General features: G+C 36.5%; 1 protein-coding gene and 1 pseudogene across 6 annotated transcripts in view; both read left to right on the top strand.

Annotated features, from left to right (window-relative positions):
• Positions 1-23603, top strand: part of SCLT1 (sodium channel and clathrin linker 1) — a 179570-nt gene that overhangs the window by 109496 nt on the left and 46471 nt on the right. For all 6 annotated transcript variants that reach the window (XM_032333406.1, XM_032333409.1, XM_032333407.1 and 3 more), the window contains 4 exons: positions 5367-5441; positions 6510-6655; positions 14005-14197; positions 20787-20983. In XM_032333406.1, coding sequence (XP_032189297.1) covers positions 5367-5441; positions 6510-6655; positions 14005-14197; positions 20787-20983 — 611 coding nt within the window. The remainder of the gene's footprint in view (positions 1-5366; positions 5442-6509; positions 6656-14004; positions 14198-20786; positions 20984-23603) is intronic.
• Positions 11331-12206, top strand: LOC116584096 (annotated as a pseudogene).

The following is a 23603-nucleotide window of genomic DNA, read 5'->3' as shown; positions in this document are numbered from 1 at the left end:
GTCAAGCTGGAAACATTAGCTAATGCAATTTGACTGAAAAAGGAAATAAAAGTTGTACAGATTCGGAAGGAAGAAATTTGTTTGCAGATGACATGATTGTCTATGTAGAAAACAAACCAAAAAAAGAACCAAAAACATGGAACAAAGAAGCAATTTTGGCATACAAGGTTGTAGGATACAGAGTTAATATACAAAAGGAAAGTGTTTTCCCATATACCGACAATGAACAAATGGAATTTTAAATTAAAAACACGGTGCCCAACTTTTGTATCCACATGGATGGGACTGATGGAGATTATGCTGAGTGAAATAAGTCAAGCAGAGAAAGTCAATTATCATATGGTTTCACTTACGTGTGGAGCATAAGGAATAACACAGAGGACATTGGGAGATGGAGAGGAAAAGTGAGTTGGGGGAAATTGGAGGGGGAGACAAACCATGAGAGACGGTGGACTCTGAGAAACAAACTGAGGGTTTTGGAGGGGTAGGGGTGGGGGTTTGGGTGAGCCTGGGGGTGGGTATTATGGAGGGCATGTATTGCATGGAGCACTGTGTGTGGTGCATAAACAATGAATTTTGGAACACTGAAAAAAAAAACAGTGTCATTTACCTTAGTACATAAAAAGTTACTTAGTTATATATCTAGCAAAATCTATATGAGGAAAACTCTGATGGAAGATATCAATGAAGAAGTAAATAAATGAAGAGATAGCCCATGTTCATGGATAAGAAGACTCAAAGTTAAAATGTCAGTTCTTCCCAGCCTGACCTATAGATTGAGTACAATCCCAGTCATATCCTAGCAAGTTATTTTCTGGATAGTGACAAACTGACTCTAAAGTTTATCTGGAGGAAAGGCTTAGTATCCAAAATCTATAAAGAACTTATCAAACTCAGTACCCGAAAACAATTAATCCAGTTAAGAAAGAGGCAGAAGACATGAATAGATACTTTTCCAAAGAAGACATCCAGATGGCTAACAGGCACATGAAAAGACGCTCAGCGTCACTCATTATCAGGAAAATACAAGTCAAAACCACAGTGAGATACCACCTCATACCTGTCAGAATGGCTAAAATTAATAGCACAAGAAACAGGTGTCGGGGAGGATACAGAGAAAGGAGAACACTCTTGCATTGTTGGTGGAAATGCAAACTGGTACAGCTTCTGTGGGAAACAGTGTAGAGGTTCCTCAAAACATTAAAAATAGAACAACGTTATGATTCAGCAGTTACAGTACTAGGTATTTACCCAAATGATAGAAGAATACAGATTTGAATGGGTACATACACCTCAGTGTTTATAGCAGCATTATCAACAATAGCCAAACTACAGAAAGAGCACAGATATCCTTTGACTGATGAATGGATAAAGAAGAGGTTGTGTGTGTGTGTGTGTGTGGTGTGTGTGTGTGTGTGTGTAAATATATAGGAATGTTACTCAGCCATCAAGAATGAAATCTTGCCATTTGCAACAAAGTGGGTAAAGTTAGAGTGTATTATACTAAGCAAAATAAGTCAGAGAAAGACAAATACCATACGATCTCACTCATATGGGGAATTTAAGAAATGAATGTATGGGAAGGGGGAGGGAAGAGAGAGAGAGGAAAACAAATCATAAGAGACTCTTAACAATAGAGCATGGGGCACCTAGGTGGCTTAGTTCATTAAGTGTTTGCCTTCAGCTCAGGCCATTATCCCAAGATCCTGAGATTGAGTCCCAGGACAGGCTCCCTGCTTGGCTGGCTACTCAGCAGGGACTCTGATTCTCACTCTGCCTGCCCCTCCCCCATGAATGCACACATGCAGACACGCTCTCCCTCTCTCTTTCTCCCCCCATCCCTCTCAAATGAATAAAATCTTGAAAAAGAAAAAAAAAATAGAGAACAAACTGAGGCCAGTGGAGGGAGGTGGGTGAAGGATGGGCTAAATGGGTGATGGGTATTAAGGAAGGCGCTTGTTATGTTGAGCACTAGGAATTGTATGTAAATGATGAAGCACTGAATTCTACTCTTGAAACCAATATTGCACTGTATGTTACTAATGAGAATTTAAATAAAAATTCAAAAAACAATAATAAGTTTTAAATAAATAAATAAAGCTTATCTGGAGGGAGAAAAGATCCAAAATAGCCAATACAATATTGAAGGAGACTTTAAAAAAAAAAAAAAATCAAAAGACTGACACTACCATATTTCAAGAATTACTCTATAGCTATAGTAATCAAGCTAGTAGGATGTTGGTGAAAAAAAACAGACAAATAGATCAGTGGAATAAAATATAGAATCTAGAATGGAATAAAATATAGACCCACATAAATGCAGTCAGCTAATCATTGACAAAGATGCAAAGGCAATAATACAATGGTACAAAGAGAGTCTTTTTAACAAATGGTGCTAGGACAATTAGACAGTCACATGTATAAGAATGAATATGGACGCAGACTTTACACCATCCACCAAAATTAGTTCAAAATGGGTCATAGACCTAAATATAAAACAGAAAACTTTAAAATTCCTAGAAGATAAATAGAAGAAAATCTAGATGATTTTGGGTTTGACGATAAATTTTTGGATACAGCATCTAAGGCATGACCCATGAAACAATTGATAAGTTGGACTTCATTAAAATGAAAAATTTCTCTGTGAAAGACACTGTCAAGAGAATGAAAATTCCAACCGTAGACTGGGAGAAAATATTTGCAAAAGGCATAGCAGACAACTATTAACCAAAATATACGAAAAATTTTTAAAATTCAATAATAAGAAAACTCAATTAAAAAGTGGACACATGGGCGCCTGGTGGCTCAGTGGGTTAAGCCGCTGCCTTCAGCTCAGGTCATGATCCCAGGGTCCTGGGATTGAGTCCCGCATCGGGCTGTCTGCTCGGCAGGGAGCCTGCTTCCTCCTTTCTCTCTCTCTGCCCTTCTCTGCCTACTTGTAATCTCTCTCTGTCAAATAAATAAATAAAATCTTTAAGAAAAAAAAAGTGGACACATGTGATGAGCACTGGGTGTTCTATGCAACTAATGAATCATTGAACACTACTCAAAAGCTAATGACGCACTATACAATGGCTAACTGAACATAATAAAAAAAAATGTGGACCAAATATCTTAACCCCAGAAGATATACAGGTGGCATATAAGCATATGAAAAGATGCTACACACCATATTTCACCAGGGAAATGCAAACTAAAACAATAATGAGCTGTTACTCCTTATATACATAGGTACCTGATACACCTATTACCATGAGCAAAATTCAGAATACTGATACCACCAAACTCTGGGAAAGATGTGGAGCAACAGGAATTCTCATTCATTGCTGGTGGGAGTGCAAAATGGTATTATAGCCACTTTTGAACACAGTGTGATGGTTTCTTACAAAACTAAATATGGTCCATATTACCGTATGGTCCAACAATTGCACTCTTCTGTATTTACCCAAAGGAGCTGAAAACTTATATCCACACAAAAACCTAAACATGAGTGTTTATAGCAGCTTTCTTCACAGTTGCCAATACTTGGAAGCAACCAAGATGTCCACACAAATGGACAAATAAACTGGTACATCCAGACAATGGAGTATTACTCAGCACTAAAAAGAAATGAACTATCAAGTCATGAGAAGACATGGAGGAAATAAAAATGCATATTATTAAGTAAAAGAAGCTAGTCTGAAAAGCCTACATACTGTGACTCCAACTGACATTCTGGGAAAGGCAAAAGTATGGAGATAGTAAAAAGATATTATCAGGGGTTTAGGAGGAGAGAGAGATGAATAAGCATAGGTGAAGCACAGAGGATTTTTTAGAACAGTGAAACTACTCTGTATGTGTGCATTGCCACTGGTGCACAAGTTGCCCTCCCTGTTTTGGGGCTCCAACAGTGTTTTGTAACCTCTGTATGATACTGTAATGGTGGATACATGTCATTATAAATTTGTCCAGACCCATATGTACAGCACCAAGAGTGAACTCTAAACTATGGGCTTTGAGTGATAATGTTGTATCAATGTAGGTTCATCAGTATCAGTAAATGTACCACTACAGTGAGGGCTCTGCATATATGGGGGGCAAGAAGTATGGCAGAAATCTATAACTTCTCAATTTCCTGTTAACCTAAAACTGCTCTAGAAATAGTCTGTTAATCACACAGGATGAGTTATGAACATAGGAGAAATCTCAAATTTTACACCATAAAACCACTTTCCATAGATTAGCAATTTACTGTATGAACATATAAGTTTCTATGTGAACTGTATAAACACTAAAGTTTCATTTCTTGTACACTAACAATTCTGCTCTAATGAAAGAATAAATTTAGATTAATCACCTGATTCGTAACATAGGGTTAAGTAACATTGGGTTAATTCATTATAATCAGAATTCATTTGGGATCGCAATTTAGAAGCTCATTTTAAAATTTAAAAACACTGATACACAGTACTCTGTAAAATAAAGTTACGCTAAAGATAATTGAATATCAGTAGTGTACTGCCAGTAAGGATGTTCATCCGAATCATAATTTACAATTAGTAGAAGATAAATCATACCCATTCTCAAAAATAAATAGATAAAAACAAATAGCTATGAGAAACCAGTCATTATAATGGTTATTTTCAGTTTTACTCTCATTTGCAAAATACTAAATTTTATCAACTGATTGATATGCTTGCTTGCTCAGTTTTACTGATTAAAACCTTTTGAGCAGAAATGTTTCATGATCCTGCTAATAAAACTTTTACTGTGTCCATTGGCTTTTTCTTTCTTTTTTTTTTTTTTTTTGAGAGACTATGTAAGCTGAGGAGGGGAGGGGCAGAGGGAGAGGGAGAGAGAGGATCTTGATCAGACTCCCCACTGAGCACAGAGCCCAATGCAGGACTTGATCTCACAACCCTGAGATCATGACCTGAGCCAAGATCAAAAGTCAGATGCTTACCAATTAAGCCATTCAGGCTCCGTTTTTTGCCCCCCCAAAAAAGTTTTAGACTTTAAATACCTGTGTGCCTATTAAGGCCACAGGTTGTCCTCAGGGTGTTTTTTTACTGTCCAGATCTGTGTTCCCTTTTAAAATATGTGGTAAGTGTAGATGAATAAAACTAATATGAGAAAAGGTTCTTATTTTTTTTTCTCTCTGGAATCTGTCAACCTATGTCACCAATTTAGAATGTTTACTTAGAACTCCTGAGATAGGTAGCTCTTTGAAGATAGAGGTTTTTTTGTTTTTGTTTAATAATCAATAAGGTCCTGCTGTATTGATAGGGTAAGTGTGGTATTCTTGTAATGAGCAAATCATTTTATTCATCCATTTTTCCTTAAAATTTTACAAACATATATATTTACAATATGAATTGAATTTATAGGAATGTGGTGAAAAACAAAGCCAAATTGAACAAGCCATTAGGGAGAAAAAAGCCGTGGAAGAAGAACTAGAAAAGGTAAAACAGAAAAAATACCTACCTACAACTCAGCTGCAAATGCTCACTATTACTCTCCACTTTCATCACACTATTTAGTAGCAACCCCTACATTGTAAGTGAGTGTTTTTATTTGAAATATATTCACATTCTTACATTTCTTTGTAAGAATATCCACAGTATTTGCACTTTTTACTTAAAGGTACAAGTTTTATGAAGTAGCTATATTCCTTGTTTAAACTTCATCCCAATAGTAAATTTTACTTGGTCTCCCTTCTGTTTTTAAATTTAATGCCAACTTTTATTGGGTTTAAGCTGTCTATAAAAACAAGTATTTATAAACAGAAAATTATAACATTACCCTGATTTTAACCTTTTAAAAGTGTAGATTTTCATTTCTTAAGTAGGAAAATATTATCCCAGTATTTGAGAAAAAATAATGTGAAAATTCTGTGGTTTAAAATTTTATTTCTTACTTAAATACCTTTTTTATCATCAGTAAATATCCCACTCTTTTAAAATGCCTTGGGAAAAAAGGGAAACGAAACTTGTTGCAGCATATATTGTGTTTTAAGTTGCTGCATTAGGAACTTTTGTAGAAGTTAAGTAACTTACCCATGCTAACAAATAGTGAATGGTAGAGTCAAAATTTAATTTTCAAAGAAGAACTACGTAATATAAAAAGCATGTGATGTATCTGTATTACTGACGTAAAAAGATCATGACATCAAATAGTAAAAGCGTCACTTACAAAGCAGCACACAGGAAAAATATATATGTCATGTTCTGGGTAGGACCCTTATGGTCACCAGTCTCCTGTGATGTTGATTCCTTCCGAGTTACTATCTGTTATGGAATAGGGATAGATCCTACTTAGATTGCTACCTACTATACATCATGGCTGTGATGAAGTTTTAAAATCACATGACATAGAAAGGAACAGGCTTATTTGAGAAAATATAAAACAAGACTAAAGACAACAGGTAAAGAAAAGACACAGTTCCCTAATTCTCCCACATTCCCAGACAAGTGTGCTAAAGTCAAAGCAGTGTGTCCTGTGTAAGGTAATATAAATATAATCTTTTGCAGATTTACCATGAAGGCAGAGTAAATGAAAGTGATTACAGAAAACTAGAAGAAATGCACCAAAGATGCCTGCTTGCAGAGCGTTCAAAAGATGATCTTCAACTAAGACTTAAGACAGCAGAAAATAAAATAAAACAACTTGAAATAAAGTAAGTTATTCTTTTCGATTTTCTGTTAACATTTTCAGAATTCATACACTTTCTGACAGATTCTTTACTTTTTTAAAATAGAACTTACATATATGTTAAAAAAAAGAAACTTTTCAGCACCAAATAGAAATTTTTAAGCTTATTTTTTTAAGATTTTATTTATTTATTTTACAGAGAGAGAGAGCACAAACAGGGGGAGCAACAGGCAGAGGGAGAAGGATAATCAGGCCCCCAGCTGAGCAAGGAGCCCTATGCGGGGCTTGATCCCAGGACCATCATGATCTGAGCCGAAGGCAGATGCTTTAAGCTTCTTTCTGAAAACTGATTTCATCAGGAAGAAAAGATTTAACAGTATTATGCCATTTTATTTTAAATTTCTCCTTTTTGGCAGTTAATTAGAATGCTCATAAGATTGGGTGTTTTTCATACTAACTATGCAGCTTTTATAGTAGCTTCCTTATAATTGTTTTTATACTCAGTTTATACTTATATTTCTTTTGTTACTGAATATCCAAAATAATCCATCATGTTTATTTATTACATTGCTTATTAAAATGGTAAATTTATAGTCTGGCATATCCCTTCTGAATATTTTTTTACCTTTCTCCCCCAGAGTGTTACTTAATACAGTAAAACTTAATTTGAATTGCATGAAATCTCAGTCTTTTACAGAATATGTTTAATAGATATTTTAAAAATAAAGAGGAATAGTGTCAGCAATATAGTGGAATGATTTGGAGGTACCCGGCCCATGTCCCTCCACAGAAAAATATATGAAAGGCATCCCTGGACAGAAGTGCCTTTATGAGAGCTTTGGGATCCAGGTAGGAGGTTAAAAAACACTGTTGGAGCCCCAAAACAGGGAGGGAAGCTTGTGCACCAGTGGCAGTGCACATTGTGGTTTTATCTATGGACCAAAACAACCCCATCTTCCTGTGGTCCTGGCTCTGGCCCTACTTACCCATAGTCCTACACCTGGCCCCCTCTACTAAGGGACTCAGCAGAAGCCATTCCTGTGGGTACTTCTGATAACAGGCCTGCCAACCTCAGAGCTGACTCTTGTCCCTCCAACCCAACTCTAGTTCCACTCTCCTATGGTCTGGAAGCAGTACTGCCCTCCCAGGAACCAGCCCAGTGAACTGACAGGAGTACTGATTGTTCCCCAGCAGAAGTCACATACGACAGCAGACTTAGCAAAAACCACAAGATACAGATCCAGCAGAAGCCACACTTGTAGATGCTTCTGGTTACACACCCACTGACCTCAGACCTGACTACAGTCCCTGAGTCAGTCTTGTGACCCAGCTTCAGTCCCACTCTACCACAGTCCAGAAGCAGTCCTACCCACCCATGGACCAGCACAGTGACATGACAGGAGCACCCTTAGGAACCCCCATGAGACACAACACCTGACTATATTCCTGAGTACATGCTTGCCAACTATGAACCTGGCAATAGCCTCATGACATGGTTTCAGCCTTGCTCAACCACAGTCCCAGAAGCTGCACAATCAGTTGTAGGACTTCGGGGGAGAAAGTCTGTGTGCCAGAATCAGTCTGTAAAGACTGGAAAAGGAATCTGCTTCTTCAGATACACAGATACCAAGAAAAGAATCTGACAAACATGTTAACACCAAAGGAAACTAATAAAGCTCTACTAATTGACCCAAAAGAAATGGAGTTCCATGAACTGCTTGACAAAAATTTTAAATGTTGTCTTAAAGAAACTCAATGGACTATGAGATAAGACATTTGACTAAATGAAATCAGAAAAATGATACATGAACAAATGAGAAGTTTAACAAAGAAATAGAAACCATTAGATCAGATGATAGGCCACAAAACAAGTCTTAGAAAATTTAAGAAGATTGAAATTATATCAAGTATCTTTTCCAGCACAGTGGTATGAAACTACAAATCAATAATGGGAGGAAAATTGAAAAATTAACACACTCTTGAATGATCAATGGATCAAAAAAGAAATCAAAGGAAATAAAAAATACCCTGACACAAATGAAAATGGAAGCATAATATACCAAAACTTATGGGATGCAACAAAATCACTTCTCAGAGGGAAGTTTATAGCAAAGTTTATAACAATAAATATATATTAAGAAATCTCTCAAATAAACAACCTAACCTTACACCTTAAGAACTAGAAAAAAAAAAAAGAAAAATACTAAGCCCAAAAGGAAGGAAGTAGCAGAGATAAGAGTAGAAATAAAAAATTTTCACAATAGGAAAGATCAACAAAGCTGAGACTTAATTTTTTAAAAAGGTAAAATTGACAGTCTTTTAACTAGACTAAGAAAAAAAGAAAACTCAAAATCAGAAGTAAAAGAGGGGAGACATTACAACTATACCACACAAATACAACAGACCACAAGAGACTACTGTCAACAATTACATGCCAGCAAATTAGATAAACTTGAAGAAATAAATTCCTTCCAAGACTGAATCTGAAAACTAGTAAGGAGACTGAATCAGTAATTAAAAACCTCCTTGGGTTTTGGAAAAGCCCAGAACCAGATGGCCTCACTGGTGAATTCTACTAAACATTTAAAGGAGACATAAATGAGAGTGCCTTCTCAAACTCTTCCAAAAAAGTGAAGAGAGAACATTTCCAAATTCATTTTATGAGGCCAGTATTACTCTGATACCAAAACAAAGACAGTATCAGAAAGTAGAATTCCAGGCTTAATACCCATGATGAATACAGATGGAAAAATACTCCAAAAAACATACTAGCAAACAAAATTCAATAACACATTAAAAGAATCATATGCAATTGTCAAGTGGAATTAATACCTGGGAGGCAAAGATGGTTCAAGATATGCAGATCAGTAAATGGGCTATACCACATTAAAGAATGAAGGATAAACTCGTGATCATCTCGATAGACACAGAAAAAGCATTTCACAAAATATAGCATCTATTCATGGTAAAAAATTCTCAACAAATTAGAGAAGAAATGTACTTCAACACACGAAAGGCCATATATAACAAGCCCACAACTAACGTCATACTAAATGGGGAAAAGCTAAAATCTTTTCCTTTGAGGTCAGGAACAAGACCATGGTGCCCACTCTTGTCACTTCTATTTGGTATAGTAATGGAAGTGCTAGTCAGAGCACTTACAAGAAAAAGAAAGAAAATGCATCCAAATTAGAAGTGAAATTGACTCTGTTTACAGGGAACATGATCCTATATATTGCAAAAACCCTGAAAACCCCACCAAAAAAGTCATTTGATCTAATACATAAATTCATTAAAGCTGTAGGGGGCAAAATCAACATACCAAAATCAGTTGCATTTCTATACACTAACAACAAACTATTTGAAAAAGAAGGAACAATCCAATTCACAGTAGTTTCAAAATGAATAAAATACTCAGAATAAATTTAACCAAGGAAGTGAAAAAAACTTTACACTAAAAATCATTGGTGAAAGAAATTGAAAGTCACATATAAATGTAAAGATACCATCTTCATGAACTGGGTGAAATAATATTGCTAAAATGTCCATACTATCCAAAGCAATCTTCAGATTTGATAAAATTCCTATCAAATTTCCAATAGCATTTTTTTAAAGATTTATTTATTTATTTGACAGACAGAAATCACAAGGAGGCAGAGAGGCATGCAGAGAGAGAGGAGGAAGCAGGCTCCCCGCCGAGCAGAGAGCCCGATGCGGGACTCGATCCCAGGACCCTGGGATCACGACCTGAGCCGAGGGCAGAGGCTTTAACCCACTAAGCCACCCAGGCGTCCCTCCAATAGCATTTTTAATAAAAATGAAAATCCTAAAATTCATAATGGGGGCATCTGGCTGTCTTAGTTAAGCATCTGCCTTTGGCTGGGGTCATGATCCTGGGGTCCTGGGATCAAGGAGCCCTGTGTTTGGCTCCCTGCTCAGCAGAAAGCCTGCTTCTCCCTCTCCTACCACTCCCCCTGCTTGTGCTGTCTCTCTTTCTGTCAAATAAATAAATCTTTTTTTAAAAATTCATAATGAACCTCAGAAGATTTTGAATGGACAAAGCAATCTTAGGATGAACAAGCTGAATGCATCACAATTCCTGATTTCAAAATATATTTACAAGTCTTTAGTAACCAAAACAGTATAGTACATGTGTAAAAAGTAGATACATAGATCAGGAGAACAGAATAGAGAGCCCAGTAGTAAATGCATGCATTTATGGTCAGCTGATCTTTGACAGGAGTGCCAAGAACAGGCAAGGGGGAAAGGATAGTCTTTTCAATAAATGGGAAACATTTCCCAACATCCAGTTGGGAAAACTGGATGTCCACATGCAGAAGAGTGAAATTTAACCCTTATCTCACGCCACATACAAAAACCAACTCAAAATGGATTCAAAACCGAAATGTAAATCCTGAAACTGTAAAACTACTAGAAGAAAATGGGGAAAGTTCTTGACGTTGGTCTTGCACTGATTTTCGAATCTGACCCTAAAAGTACAAATAACAAAAGCAAAAATAGACAAGTGGAATTTTATCAAACTAAGAAGTTTCTGCATAACAAGAAAATCAAGAGAATCGAAAGATCACCTACAGCATAGGAGAAATATTTGTAAACAATACATCTAAAAAGTTAATATCCAAAATATATAAGGAAGTTGAACAATTCAATAGCAAAACAGAGAAATTGCTTTAGAAATAGGAAAAGGACCTGAAGAGATTTTTCTCAGAAGACATACAAATGGCTAACAGGTTTAACAAAAGGTGCTCATCATCACTGGTCATTAGGGAAATGTGGATCAAAATTACACTGAGCTGTTACCTTACACCTGTTGGAATGGCTGTTATCAAAAAGACAAAAGATAGACTCCAGGTAAAGATGGCAGAGCAAGGTTAAAGCTTTTGGCTGACTACATTCAGCAAATATAAACTTACCCAGATTGAATATGCTTTTACTGCTGTAGCTGGAGGAGCCCCTCCAGTGGGAATTAAAGCTGCAGATAGTGTGATATTAGCAACTGAGATGAAACGAATCCATTCTTTATGATGAGCAAGGTGTACACAAAGTGGAACCAACTACTGAGCATGTAGGCTTGGTGTATAGTGGCAGAGGCCCAGATTATAGAGTGCTTGTGCATAGAACACAGAAACTAGCTCAGTGATACTATCTTGTTAAGCAAGAACCTATTCTAGCAGCTCAGCTGGTATAGGAAGTAGTTTCTGTGATGCAAGAATATACTCATTCAGGTGGTATTCATCCATTCGGAGTTTCTTTACTATTTGTGGTTGGAATGAGGGGCAACTGTATTTATTTCAGTCAGATCCATCTGGAGCTCACTTTGCCTGGAAGGCCTCAGCAATGAGAAAGAACTATGTGAATGGGAAGGCTTTCCTCAAGAAAAATAACAAAGACCTGGAACTTGAAGATTCCATTCATATGGCCTTAAAGGAAAGCTTTGAAGGGCAGATGACAGAAGATAACATAGAAGTTGGAACTGCAGTGAAGCCAGATTTAGGAGGCCTACTTCAACTGAAGTTAAGGATTACTAGGCTGTTATTAGTATAATAACAAAGTGATTGCAAAATCCAGAATTTCAGATAATCCCTCTATTTAACCATGTTTAAAGTATGTTTTGTTTTGCAGGCTTTTTGCATACTTATTTCTACATGGTTTAATGGACTGATGTTTTTTAAATGACACTCATAAATCATAAACTGTTAAATTAAAAAAAAAAAAAGAAAAGAAGAAGAAGATAACCAGTGTTGGTGAGGATGTGGACAAAAGGAAACCCTTGTATATTGTTGGTGGGACTGTAAATTGGTATAGCCACTATGGAAAACAGTGCATGGAGTTTTGTCAAAGAATTTTAAAAACTACCATATGATCCATTTCTGGGTATATATCTAATGAAACAATATCACTGTCTCAAAAAAGATATCTACACTTATATGTTTGTTGCGGTATTATTTACAGTAGCCAAGATATGGAAACAACCTAAGTGTCCATCAACAGATGAACAGATGTAGAAGGGGGAGAGTAAATAGATCTAGTTATCCCCCCATTCTCTATTTTTTTCTTACAATTTGCTGAAAACCTAGGCTGTTTGTATTCTAGTTTCCTCTGCCCACATGCATATATGTGATGCCATTTATCTTGTTTCTCTGTCCCATGTAATTCCTAAAAACTAGTAATCAAATCAAGAGGCTTACCTGATCCATTTTACATTTTTTTGTAAGAATTCTTCATAAATGATATATTTTTGGACTTCAGTTTGGAGGCACATAGTATGTGATTATTTCTGATGTTAGCATCTTTCTGATTTTATCATCCTTTGATGATTGTAGCCTAGATCTATTGTTAGGAACTTTATCAGCCAAAGTTGAAACAGGAAAAAAGAGCCAAAGTATTATGGAAATAAAAGACCATATATATTCCCTCTGACACTTATTGACCAGGGTAATGTTCATAGTATTTGATTAGCTGGATTGAAAAGATGGAAATTTTTAAAGATAGGAATAAAAATTAGCAACATATTGAAGCCATATACATGTTTGAAATTTGTGTCACCCAGTAATCCATTGTTGAAAAAGTTCAAGAAATATAACCTGTTTAAATTGATAAAACAAAAGGCTTATAGAACTGGAAGTTTATTTTTTGAGAAACATTTTTAAGTCATATAACAGGAAAATATGAAATAGGTCTTATTATAATTTAGTAATACGGACAGCTAATGTGTCTTCCTATGGAGTTGATTTAAGTGATAAAAGAATTTTTTTTTTAAGATTTTATGTATTTATTTGACAGAGAGAAATCACAAGTAGATGGAGAGGCAGGCAGAGAGAGAGAGAGAGAGAGGGAAGCAGGCTCCCTGCTGAGCAGAGAGCCCGATGCGAGACTTGATCCCAGGATCCTGAGATCATGACCTGAGCCGAAGGCAGCGGCTTAACCCACTGAGCCACCCAGGTGCCCCTGATAAAAGAATTTTGATCATTACCTACTTCACCTTCCTTACCATTAGTTTCAGTTTATCCCCTTGAAGACTTCATTACACAGTGATTCTCACAGTTAGCAAAAATTTGAAAAGAAGTTCCACATAGATTTTCTAGGTGAGTGGTAACAGTGGTAATAGTTGAGATTGCTAAATTGGTTGTATTTATCTGGGATAATACAACATTGTGAAACTACATATTTCAAGTCTACAGTGAAGAGAAATGGGTCAGAGCAAAGAATACAAAAGTCTGTACTATACTATACTATAGTATAGTATATACTATACTACAGTATATACTACAGTATATACTGTACTATAAAACATAACTTCTTGACTTTCATTACAGATCATTGTTTAAAGGTTCCTTTTGTTCTTTAAATCAGTTCCTCGGAAGAGATATCACGTTGCCAAGAAATGATTCAGAAACTTCAAAACGTATTGGAGTCTGAGAGAGAGAACTGTGGATTTGTCAGTGAACAAAGGCTGAAACTTCAGCAAGAAAATGAACAGTTACAGAAAGAGACTGAAGATTTAAGAAAGATTGCTCTCGAGGCTCAAAAAAAAGCCAAATTAAAGGTATTTTGAAGCCTAGTTAGAGTTAAGTGTGTTCTTGGGAAAGTCAAAATATAAAAAATATTTAAATATTTACCCAGTAAAACATTTTTAAGTCTTTTTTTTTTTTTTTGGCCTTTTCATCAGATGACACTAAATCATAATGCAGAGCATTAACCAGTCTTTTTTGTATTGTAGAATTTGGCAAGCGCACTTGAAAATGATTGCTTTCACTATCCACACACACATAGAATTCTTTGCAACCATGAAATACACTGATATTGTTGCCAAAGCAATTTAAGCAGTGCTAGCAAAACTATAGATTAGATAACTTTATAGACTGCCATCCTCTCTTCTTCTATAATAGCCTCTTAAAAATTGAAGTCTAAAACCAGCTTTGTAGAGCGTGCTACATCAGTATGCTCTGAGAACCTCTCATAGATAGTCTGAAATTTCCATGCAAGGGGGAGGGCAAGGGACAAAAGTCTCCTTTGGAAAAAAAATTCTTCTTTATTTTCATTCTCCTCTCCCCTTCCTCATGTTAATGTTTAACATACTTTGAAAATAGGAATGAGATAACCTGTTTAAGGGAGTTTCAAGAAGCACAGATGTCATTTTGAACATGTTGCTTGCCTTACCCCATTCCATGCAACTTTTATGAAAGTTGTCATTAACTCTTTATGATAAAGAACTGTATCTTCCAGTTTCATAGAAAGAATATGAGGTGGCAATATTCATGTTTCACTTTGTTTTTTGTTGCTGTATACTCATAAGAAGTTACATTCCAACCTAATTCATATCAACACATATTTATTGAATGCCTCCTACTGCAAGCATCAAACACTGTAGTTATTTATAAAAGCTTGAACTCTGAAAGAGAGCCTTATACAGAGAAGTTTCTACTTTATGCTTTAGTCTCTGGGGATTCAAGACTTGATATAAAGCTACAGTAATTAAGACAGTGTGCTATCAATATAATAATAATTAGGTTGACCAATGGAACAAAGCAGAGTCCAGGAACAAACATTTTTTATAATCACCTCATATATAACAAAAGCATCACTGTAGTTCAATATGGAAAGAATTATCTTTATAATAAATGATGCTAGATCAGCTGGGTCCATATTTTAAAAATAAACCTTGACCTCTGTATCATGCCATACATTTAAATTAATTTTGCTGCCTTGTAGACCTAAATGCAACATATGAAACAGTGGAGTTTCAAAGAGAAAAACCTGCGTGATCTTGTGTAAGAAAGAATTTCTTAATGTGAACACAAAAAGCAATAATCATAACATAAAGATTATTTGGATTTTATTATATTAATATTATGGGGTCATCAAAAGACACCATTAAGTACAATGCTGGGTCTGGTTTGCCAGTTTTGCCTATTAGAAATCACAACCTTAATTGTCAAAAAAAAAAAAAAAAAAGATACCTTTAAGAAAGTGAGAGAAAGTATTTATAATATAGGAAGTATTTGCAATACATAAAATATAGATAATACATGTATCACATACATTTATACTATAATAATATATAGATGCACGTTTATATAATATAATACAAAAAATGACTATATCTAGACTATAAAAGCTGTTACTAATTAATAACGATAAAACAGCAATTAATAAGGAAAAACAGGTACCTTATTTCCAAAAATATTTCAGCAAAAAACTGAAATATGCACTTCACAAAAGAGAATATGTGAAAAAATGTTTAACTGCATTATTTATCAACAAAATATAATTAAAATTACAATAAGGTTCCACAGCATACTTACCAGAATGGCTAAAATTTAAAAAAAAACTAAGAGCATCAAGTGTGACAAAGATATAAAGCAACTGGAACTTCCATATAATACTTTGGGAATGTAACTTGATATAACCACCAGTTAATGGTGTCTTTTAAAGTTGGATATACAGACATACAGTGCCAAATAATGCTGGCTTCATACCCACAGATATGAGTGCTTATGTTCATGAAAACATTCATATAAGAATATTCATGGAAGTTTTAATCCTGTCAAAAATTGAGAACAACTCTAGTGTCCATCCACAGGAGATTCCATAAATAAATGGTGGTGTACTCATATCATGAAATAGATACTGGAATAAAAAAGAATGAGCTATGTCTATAAGTAATAAGGGATGAGTCTTCATAGACCTAATGCTGAACAATGAAGCCAGATATTAAAAAGCTCATAGTCCATTAATTTCATTATATGAAAGTGAAAAATAGGCATAATTACCTATGAGGATGAGATCAGAATAGCAGTTACTATTTCAAAGGGTGAGTAATGATTAGAAGGGCATATGAGGGAGCCTCCAGGAGTATCTAAATCAGAGTGGTGACTCTGGTATGTCAGTAAGTGTGTAAAACTTGAACTGTATCCCTAAGACTTGTGTAGTTCATTATAAGCAAAAGATAAATCTTGGCAAAGGAAGGTCAGTAGGATTGTAGATAAAACAAGAATAGTTTGAGTTTGATGCTTATGGAAGCTGGGTGATATGCATATAGGGATTCATTGTAATATTCTATTTTGTGTATGCTTGAAAGTTCTCATACTAAAACATTTCCATAATAAAATAAGTCCAGGTACTTTGGTGAAAAAATATTATATCTTCCTCTTATATTTTAAGTTTCATATTATAAATTTCATATGGATTAATAACTAAAAGCTACTAGTAACACGATAAAACAGTAGGAAATGTAGGCAAATGTATAAATGATAGATGGAAAAGAACTTTTCTAACAAGCAAGACCAAAATAATAACAAGCAAGCAAATGAATATATTAATAGACTTAAGTATATAAAGTTTTTAAATATTTAGGACCACTTTTTAAGTGTTTAGAAAGGAAATAACTGGGGGAAATAATTTTAATAAATATGACAGAAGACATAAACCATTTATATATAAGGAGCTTTGAAAAATATTAAAGGTGAATATTTGTAACCTATAATAAAAACATGTATGAGACATGAACAGAATTCATAAGCTAAGGAAACAAATTGCTAGTAAACAACTTTTTAAAAGTTTAAATTCACTGTTGATTAACTGGATAGTTACCAGTGTGAGTGAGTGTGCAGCTGAGAGTTTAAAGTGGTACAGAGTCTAAAATTTGTTCATAAGAAAATAATTAGAATATTTCATAATTTTAAAAATTAATTGCAACACTATTCATAATAAATTAGAAACAACTTATCTAGAAATAAAGGAACAATGAAATGGTACATATCTGCAAAATACTTTATTGAGTCATCATTAAAAATTATTTCCAAATAATTTATAATACTTTTATATTGCTGTGTTCTAAGTTTAAAAATAATAAGGAAAACACTTGAATATATAGATATATATTGCAATTCTGTATACACTAAATTCTAAAATTCATAAATAAAAACAATGATGTAGAAGGAGAGGTAGTTATTCTGAGTTGTAGGTTACAGAGAACTTATATTTGTTTTTAATTTTTTAATTTTCCATTATTTTACAATATACATCTGCTTTGGGGTTTTGGTTTTTATAATGGGAAAGAGAGGAGTCAGTGACTTTCCCCTACCTGGTACTACATTTTGTTTGTCTATCTTTAATAGTTCAGGATAGTAATTGATGTTTTAGAGAACAAAAGAATGACCAAAAGCTTATCTATCCCACGAATCCCACCAAAACTGCCTTTTTGCCAAGTCTGCATCTAGCTTAAGAATTATTGGTAAATAAGGGGCAGAACTTAACTAACTAGGTAGCTATAAATTCTATCTTATAAAGGAAGATCACTGTCAGATAACTGCTGCTTTTTAGCTGATTCCTTCTTTGCCAACATAGGAACCTAGTGCCACACTTCACTGCTTTTCTTCCTCTTGAAAAAGAGTGTGATCTTCCATAGAAAAACTGAAAGGAGCCAAACAGATCAAGACAGTTGGATATTGAGAGGTCAGTTGGCTGAGAACCTTACAACTTATTATATGAAACTTTCATTTGATCTTAAGGCCACTGCATTCCTTTAAGCCCTAGCTTTCCCCTTTTCTTACGTCTCTGTTCTTTCTGTCAGGGCTCTCGTTTCTTTGTGTCTAAATGCTCCTCATAAGTTCATAAAATTAGGAAATGGATAGTTTTAGCATTCCAATCTGTGTGAGTGGTTCTCTGCAGGGGAAGAACACAAAAGAAAAAGGGAGGGAGACCATGAGTAATTTCTTCCTCTACCAATATACTGAATTTAATCATCAGTCATATTTTTGTTACAGGAGACCTGATTATAGCCCAGAGTCTTCCAACATCACTGTCAGTCTGTCCACTTTAACAACTGAAATGTTATCAACTAAAGGATCTGGGGTGTGTTTAAACACTAAATTTTGATACCAAAAAGCCATCATTCACTCTGTCTACAACAAGTGCTTTCATAACTTTCCTGTTTTAGGTGCTGACAATGTGATGAAGACATGGTCCCTCTGACCAAAGCCCCTCCTTAAAAACATAATTTTTGCATTGAGATGGACAAACTTTAAACATATATTTACAAACTAATAAATGCTTTTTAGGAAAAACTTAGGGCTTATGTGTTTATAAGCTTGTAACAGGGAACTGATTTTGTCTAGATAGAAGCAGTAATTGAGCTAAGTTTTAGAAGTTGAAGAAAATACCTAAGACAAGCAACAGGGGTAAGATTATTACAGGCAAAGGAAAAAATTGTCAAAATGAGCCAAGAATGAGAAGGCATTGTGATAGAAACAAAGAAAGAGAAGGGAGTATTGGCACAACACAAGCTTGTACAAGTAGGCAGAGACCAGGTTATCATAAAGGACCTCAAAACAAGGCTTGTCAAATTGCAAATAGATGTTCCAAGAGGAAATGGGGAGTTAACTAGGCAGGCTGACTTCTAAAACTGTATAGATACATATATCAGTATGTAATATATATGTGAGAGAGATGCAGACAGAAATACACAATTCCGCCTAACATAACCATGGTTTCTCCAGACAAAGTTGAGATTGAGGCAAAGAAGGAAAAGGAGTGTATTCAAATCTAAACTTACAGAATCCAATAATACAAAAATTAATAAAGTATCAGGGTCAAGGAACCTCAGGAGGCTCTAATACAATACAGAATTAATAAATCCAAGGTGGTTTTCCCGGGGCCAATATTTATAAAGTCTTAAATTTCCATTTGTGTACTATTGGAGAAAGAAAATTTAAGCAATTTAGGAAACACGTTGCATTTAAGCAGAAGTAGTAAGAACACCGTGTTTGCAGTTTACCCCCATAAACCATGGATTTTGCTGTTGTTGGGTTTTCTTCGGTGTTGAGAAAGTTGAGTCCCTGTTTCATCCTTTTTGATCTTGAAAATTATATATTTATACGTTGTTTATATATTTTATATATATTAAATATATACATATTTAACAAATTATTAGAATCTATACCAGCTGTGATGATTTTTAAGGCACACTACTTTAAAATACCTTAAGATACTCTTTGTAGTATTTCTTTAGTATATTAAGATATAGATGGCCCTAGAGTACACCAAAGAAATTGTCCTAGTAACTATTTTCTCAACTGACTCAAGGATGGTAATAGGTAGTTTCAGTCTAGATGCATGCAAGAGAAGGCAATTCCTTACATACATTGAACGCCAGAGACCATTAGGGCTTCATTCTCTCCCTGATCCCCAGTGAAGAAAGCTTCTAGAGTATCCAAAGAGCATCTACTTATGTTTATTCTGCATTAACGTATTTTTACTGTAATGACATAAATTATCTAGAAATCATGGAAGATATTTCCATATGAGATTCTGATAATCATTATAGTCTTTTTTCCTGAAAAAAAAACTTATTTATATCACAACGGAAGTGGTAAAGAACTTCTTGTATATTATTTTCTTTTTTTTTTTTAAAGATTTTATTTATTTATTTGACAGAGAGAGACCACAAGTAGGCAGAGAGGCAGGCAGAGTGAGAGGGGGGAAGCGGGACTCAATCATGACCCTGGGATCATGACCTGAGGTGAAGGCAGAGGCTTTAATCCACTGAGCCACCCAGGTGCGCCTTGTATATGATTTTCTTTACAAAGCTCTTTGAAAGAGTTTGAAATCAATATGAGGTGACTTGAGATTTTGAGTTGTTGAATACATTAAGGTGCCAAGAGGGTGGTACACTTGGAGAGCTCATAGCTCTGTAAACTTTCTTTTAATGGCTTTAGTAAAAAACTCTCAACTACTGACAACATGAATATTTTCCATGGATTCTAATAACAAGTTAAAGTAGATAATAAGAGCAGTTTATATTAGATAGTATACTTTTTTCCTACTGACATTTTAAGGTATTGAGGAAAGTGTTGCAAAAAAATTATGGTCCATCATAATTCTGGTTTCACTAAATTTATGTTGTATTATAAATTTAGGCATAATAAATATAATTACATATAAATCCACAATAGAGGATAAGTCTTCGTTTGTGATGAAGACATATTATAAACTCAATTTTTATATAGATTTCTTACCCAAACATTTCTGTGCCACAGACAACACAATGATTGATTTCTTTTGTGTATTATCATTGATCGGTGTATCTCCTACAATATCAGAAAAAAAGATGCTATGTTCATTTTATTCCTTAGATCAGTACAATGGAACATGAATTTTCAATAAGGGAACATGGATTTGAAGTTCAACTGAGAGAGCTGGAAGACAGTAATCGAAATTCCACTGATGAGCTGAGGCATCTCTTAGTGACTCAACAGAAAGCAGCCAATAGGTGGAAAGAAGAAACAAAGAAACTTACTGAAAGTGCAGAAATTAGAATCGGTAATTTAAAGTAAGTCCCTATTGTTTGATACATTTTACAGAATAAATTAACATTTAATGTCCTTGCCATAGTGTTCTTTAAAATGTCTTATATTTTTATTAAGTGAATATTTATTGAACTGTTTTGAAAATTATTAAGCATTATAAACCAGAACTCATACTGTATATTTTTGTAAATTTTACACATATTCTACAAAATATAATAATATTTGTTGGAAATAGCAGTTTAGAATCTTTTTCTTTTTTAGATTTTATTTGTTTATTTGACAGATAGAGATCACAAGTAGGCTGAGAGGCAGGCAGAGAAAGAGAGAGGAGGAAGCAGGCTTCCCTGCTGAGCAGAGAGCCTGATGTGGGGCTCGATCCCAGGACCCTGGGATCATGATCTGAGCCGAAGGCAGAGGCTTTAACCCACTGAGCCACCCAGCACCCCAGCAGTTTAGAATCTTAACAGTCTTTGCATATAAGCATAGCATAAAAATGTTTTGTGGTTGCAACAGAATTTGATTGATTTGCAAAGCCTTAAGTATTTGCTCTGTGGCCCTTGAAGAAAACGTTTGTTGACCCCTGCCCAGAAAGTACTTGAGCTTTTTATGCTGAATGCAGTGGAGATGCTTTGGAAGGCTTTGAGCAAAGTGAAATAAATGATTAGGCTTAAATGTTCAACAAATCAGTTTGATTACAGTTTGAATAGACTGAAGAGGGGCAAAGGTAAAAGGGAGAAGGTAGGCGAGTACTGTATAATTGATACATAAAATGTAATTTGGATTAGGTTTTAAAGGGTTGTGTTAGGGTCCGTGATCAAAGGAACGAGACTGATAGAAAGTGAAGGTCAAGCAAAACTTTATTTCGCACCAAGCATCAAGAATCAAACTGACCGGTCAGGGCTATCTCTTACGAAAAGGCGATGACGATGATCCCAACAAGGTCACTCCCAAGAAGGCTGCTCCGGACGAGGCTGCTCTAGATGAGGCTGCTCCGCAGATGAGGCCACTCCATGATCGGAGCCACTCCCAAGAAGAGGCCACTCTCAAGATGAGGCCGCTGCTCCATGAGGTTGCTCCCCAGACAAGGCCGCTCCCAAGAAGAGGCCATTCTGGACAAGACAGCTTCGCGGACGAAGCTGCTCCCGACGATGAAGAGGCAATGATGACAGCGACGATGACAAGGAGGACAACCGGATGACACAGACTCTGCTCCCCACGATGCCACTCTGACAAGGCTGCCACCCAGAGGAAGCCACTGCTGCGGACAAGGCCGCTCGTGGCTCGGGGTGGCGAGGCATTTTGCAGTGAGGCTGCTGGCAGCTAGGGGCCGTTGGCATCTCAGGGCCACTGGCGTCTCGGGACCGCTGGCATTCCAGGGGCTGCAGGTGTCAGGACCGCTGACCGCTGACCGCTGGGCCGCTGGACTGCTGGATTGCTGGTGTCGGCACCGCTGACATCTAGGGGCTGCAGGCGTGGGGACCGCTGACCACTGGACCGCTGTTGTCTCAGGACCGCTGACCGCTGACCACTGGGCCGCTGGACCACTGGTATCTGGACCGCTGGGGTCTCGGGACCGCTGGCCTCTAGGGGCCGCAGGCGTCAGGACTCCTGACCACTGGACCACTGGTGTCTAGGGGCTGCAGGCGTCGGGACTGCTGACCACTGGACCGCCGATGTCTCGGGACCGTTATCAGCGCAACTGCCGGAGGCTGCAGCTCCGGGCTGCTGAAGGCGGGGCCGCTGGAAGCTGCAGGCCGCTGGAGGCTGCAGGCAGCGGTTCGGGACCACCAGAGGCAGGACCTCCAGAGGCAGGGCTGCAGAAGGCTGGAGGCTGCAGGTGGCTGGAGGCTGCAGGCGGCAGCTCAGGGCCGCTAGAGGCTGGAGACTGCCGGTGCAGGAACCGCCGGTGGCGGACTGCTGGCAGTGGTTATAGCTCTTACAAGAGCTGTTACAGCTCCTCCACTCCGCCGACTCTTCCACTCCCGTCAACTCTTCTGCTCCCACCAACTCTTCCTTCTGCTCCCATCATAGCTCTCCTCTTCCCCTGCTAGCCTCCCACAGCAACCTTTATGCGGTTGGTTGAGCCCCACCCCTATACAGGTGGCCAATCGGATCTCAATTCACCCTAGTGGATATACACATGCTGCACCGATTGGACATCTCCACCTGGCCTGCCCCACCCCTACATCCGGGGTCCACAAGCAAGTTCCTCTGGGAGGGGCAGGCCCTTACAGTTGGAGATCATTAAAAAAAAGTTTGAGCCATGTTAAATATGACCTGCCTAGAAAACATTTTAAATCAGATATCAATTAGTCAGCTGAGTCTGTAAGTTTGGAGTTCAGGGAAGAGATTGCAGCAGGAGCTATACATGTGGGAGTCAGTACTGTACACGTAATTTTTAAAGTCATGGGATGAGAACATGTAGAAAGGAAGTCTAGGTAAATTAAGCTGTCTGAGGTCTGAGTTCCAAGTCTGGAGAGATGAAAATTCCATTGAAAGAGACTGAGAAAGAATAACTAGAGAAATAAGAATCAAGATAGAATGGTTAAAAAAAACTTTTTTTCAGGAGTATAAGCAATAATAATAGGTGATATTTACTTATTCGCACATAACATGTTTGGTGTTCTAAATGACTTACACGTG

Source organism: Mustela erminea, chromosome 2 (assembly GCF_009829155.1).
Source record: "Mustela erminea isolate mMusErm1 chromosome 2, mMusErm1.Pri, whole genome shotgun sequence".
Lineage (NCBI taxonomy): Eukaryota > Metazoa > Chordata > Mammalia > Carnivora > Mustelidae > Mustela > Mustela erminea.
This window is presented reverse-complemented; position numbering and strand designations above follow the sequence as displayed.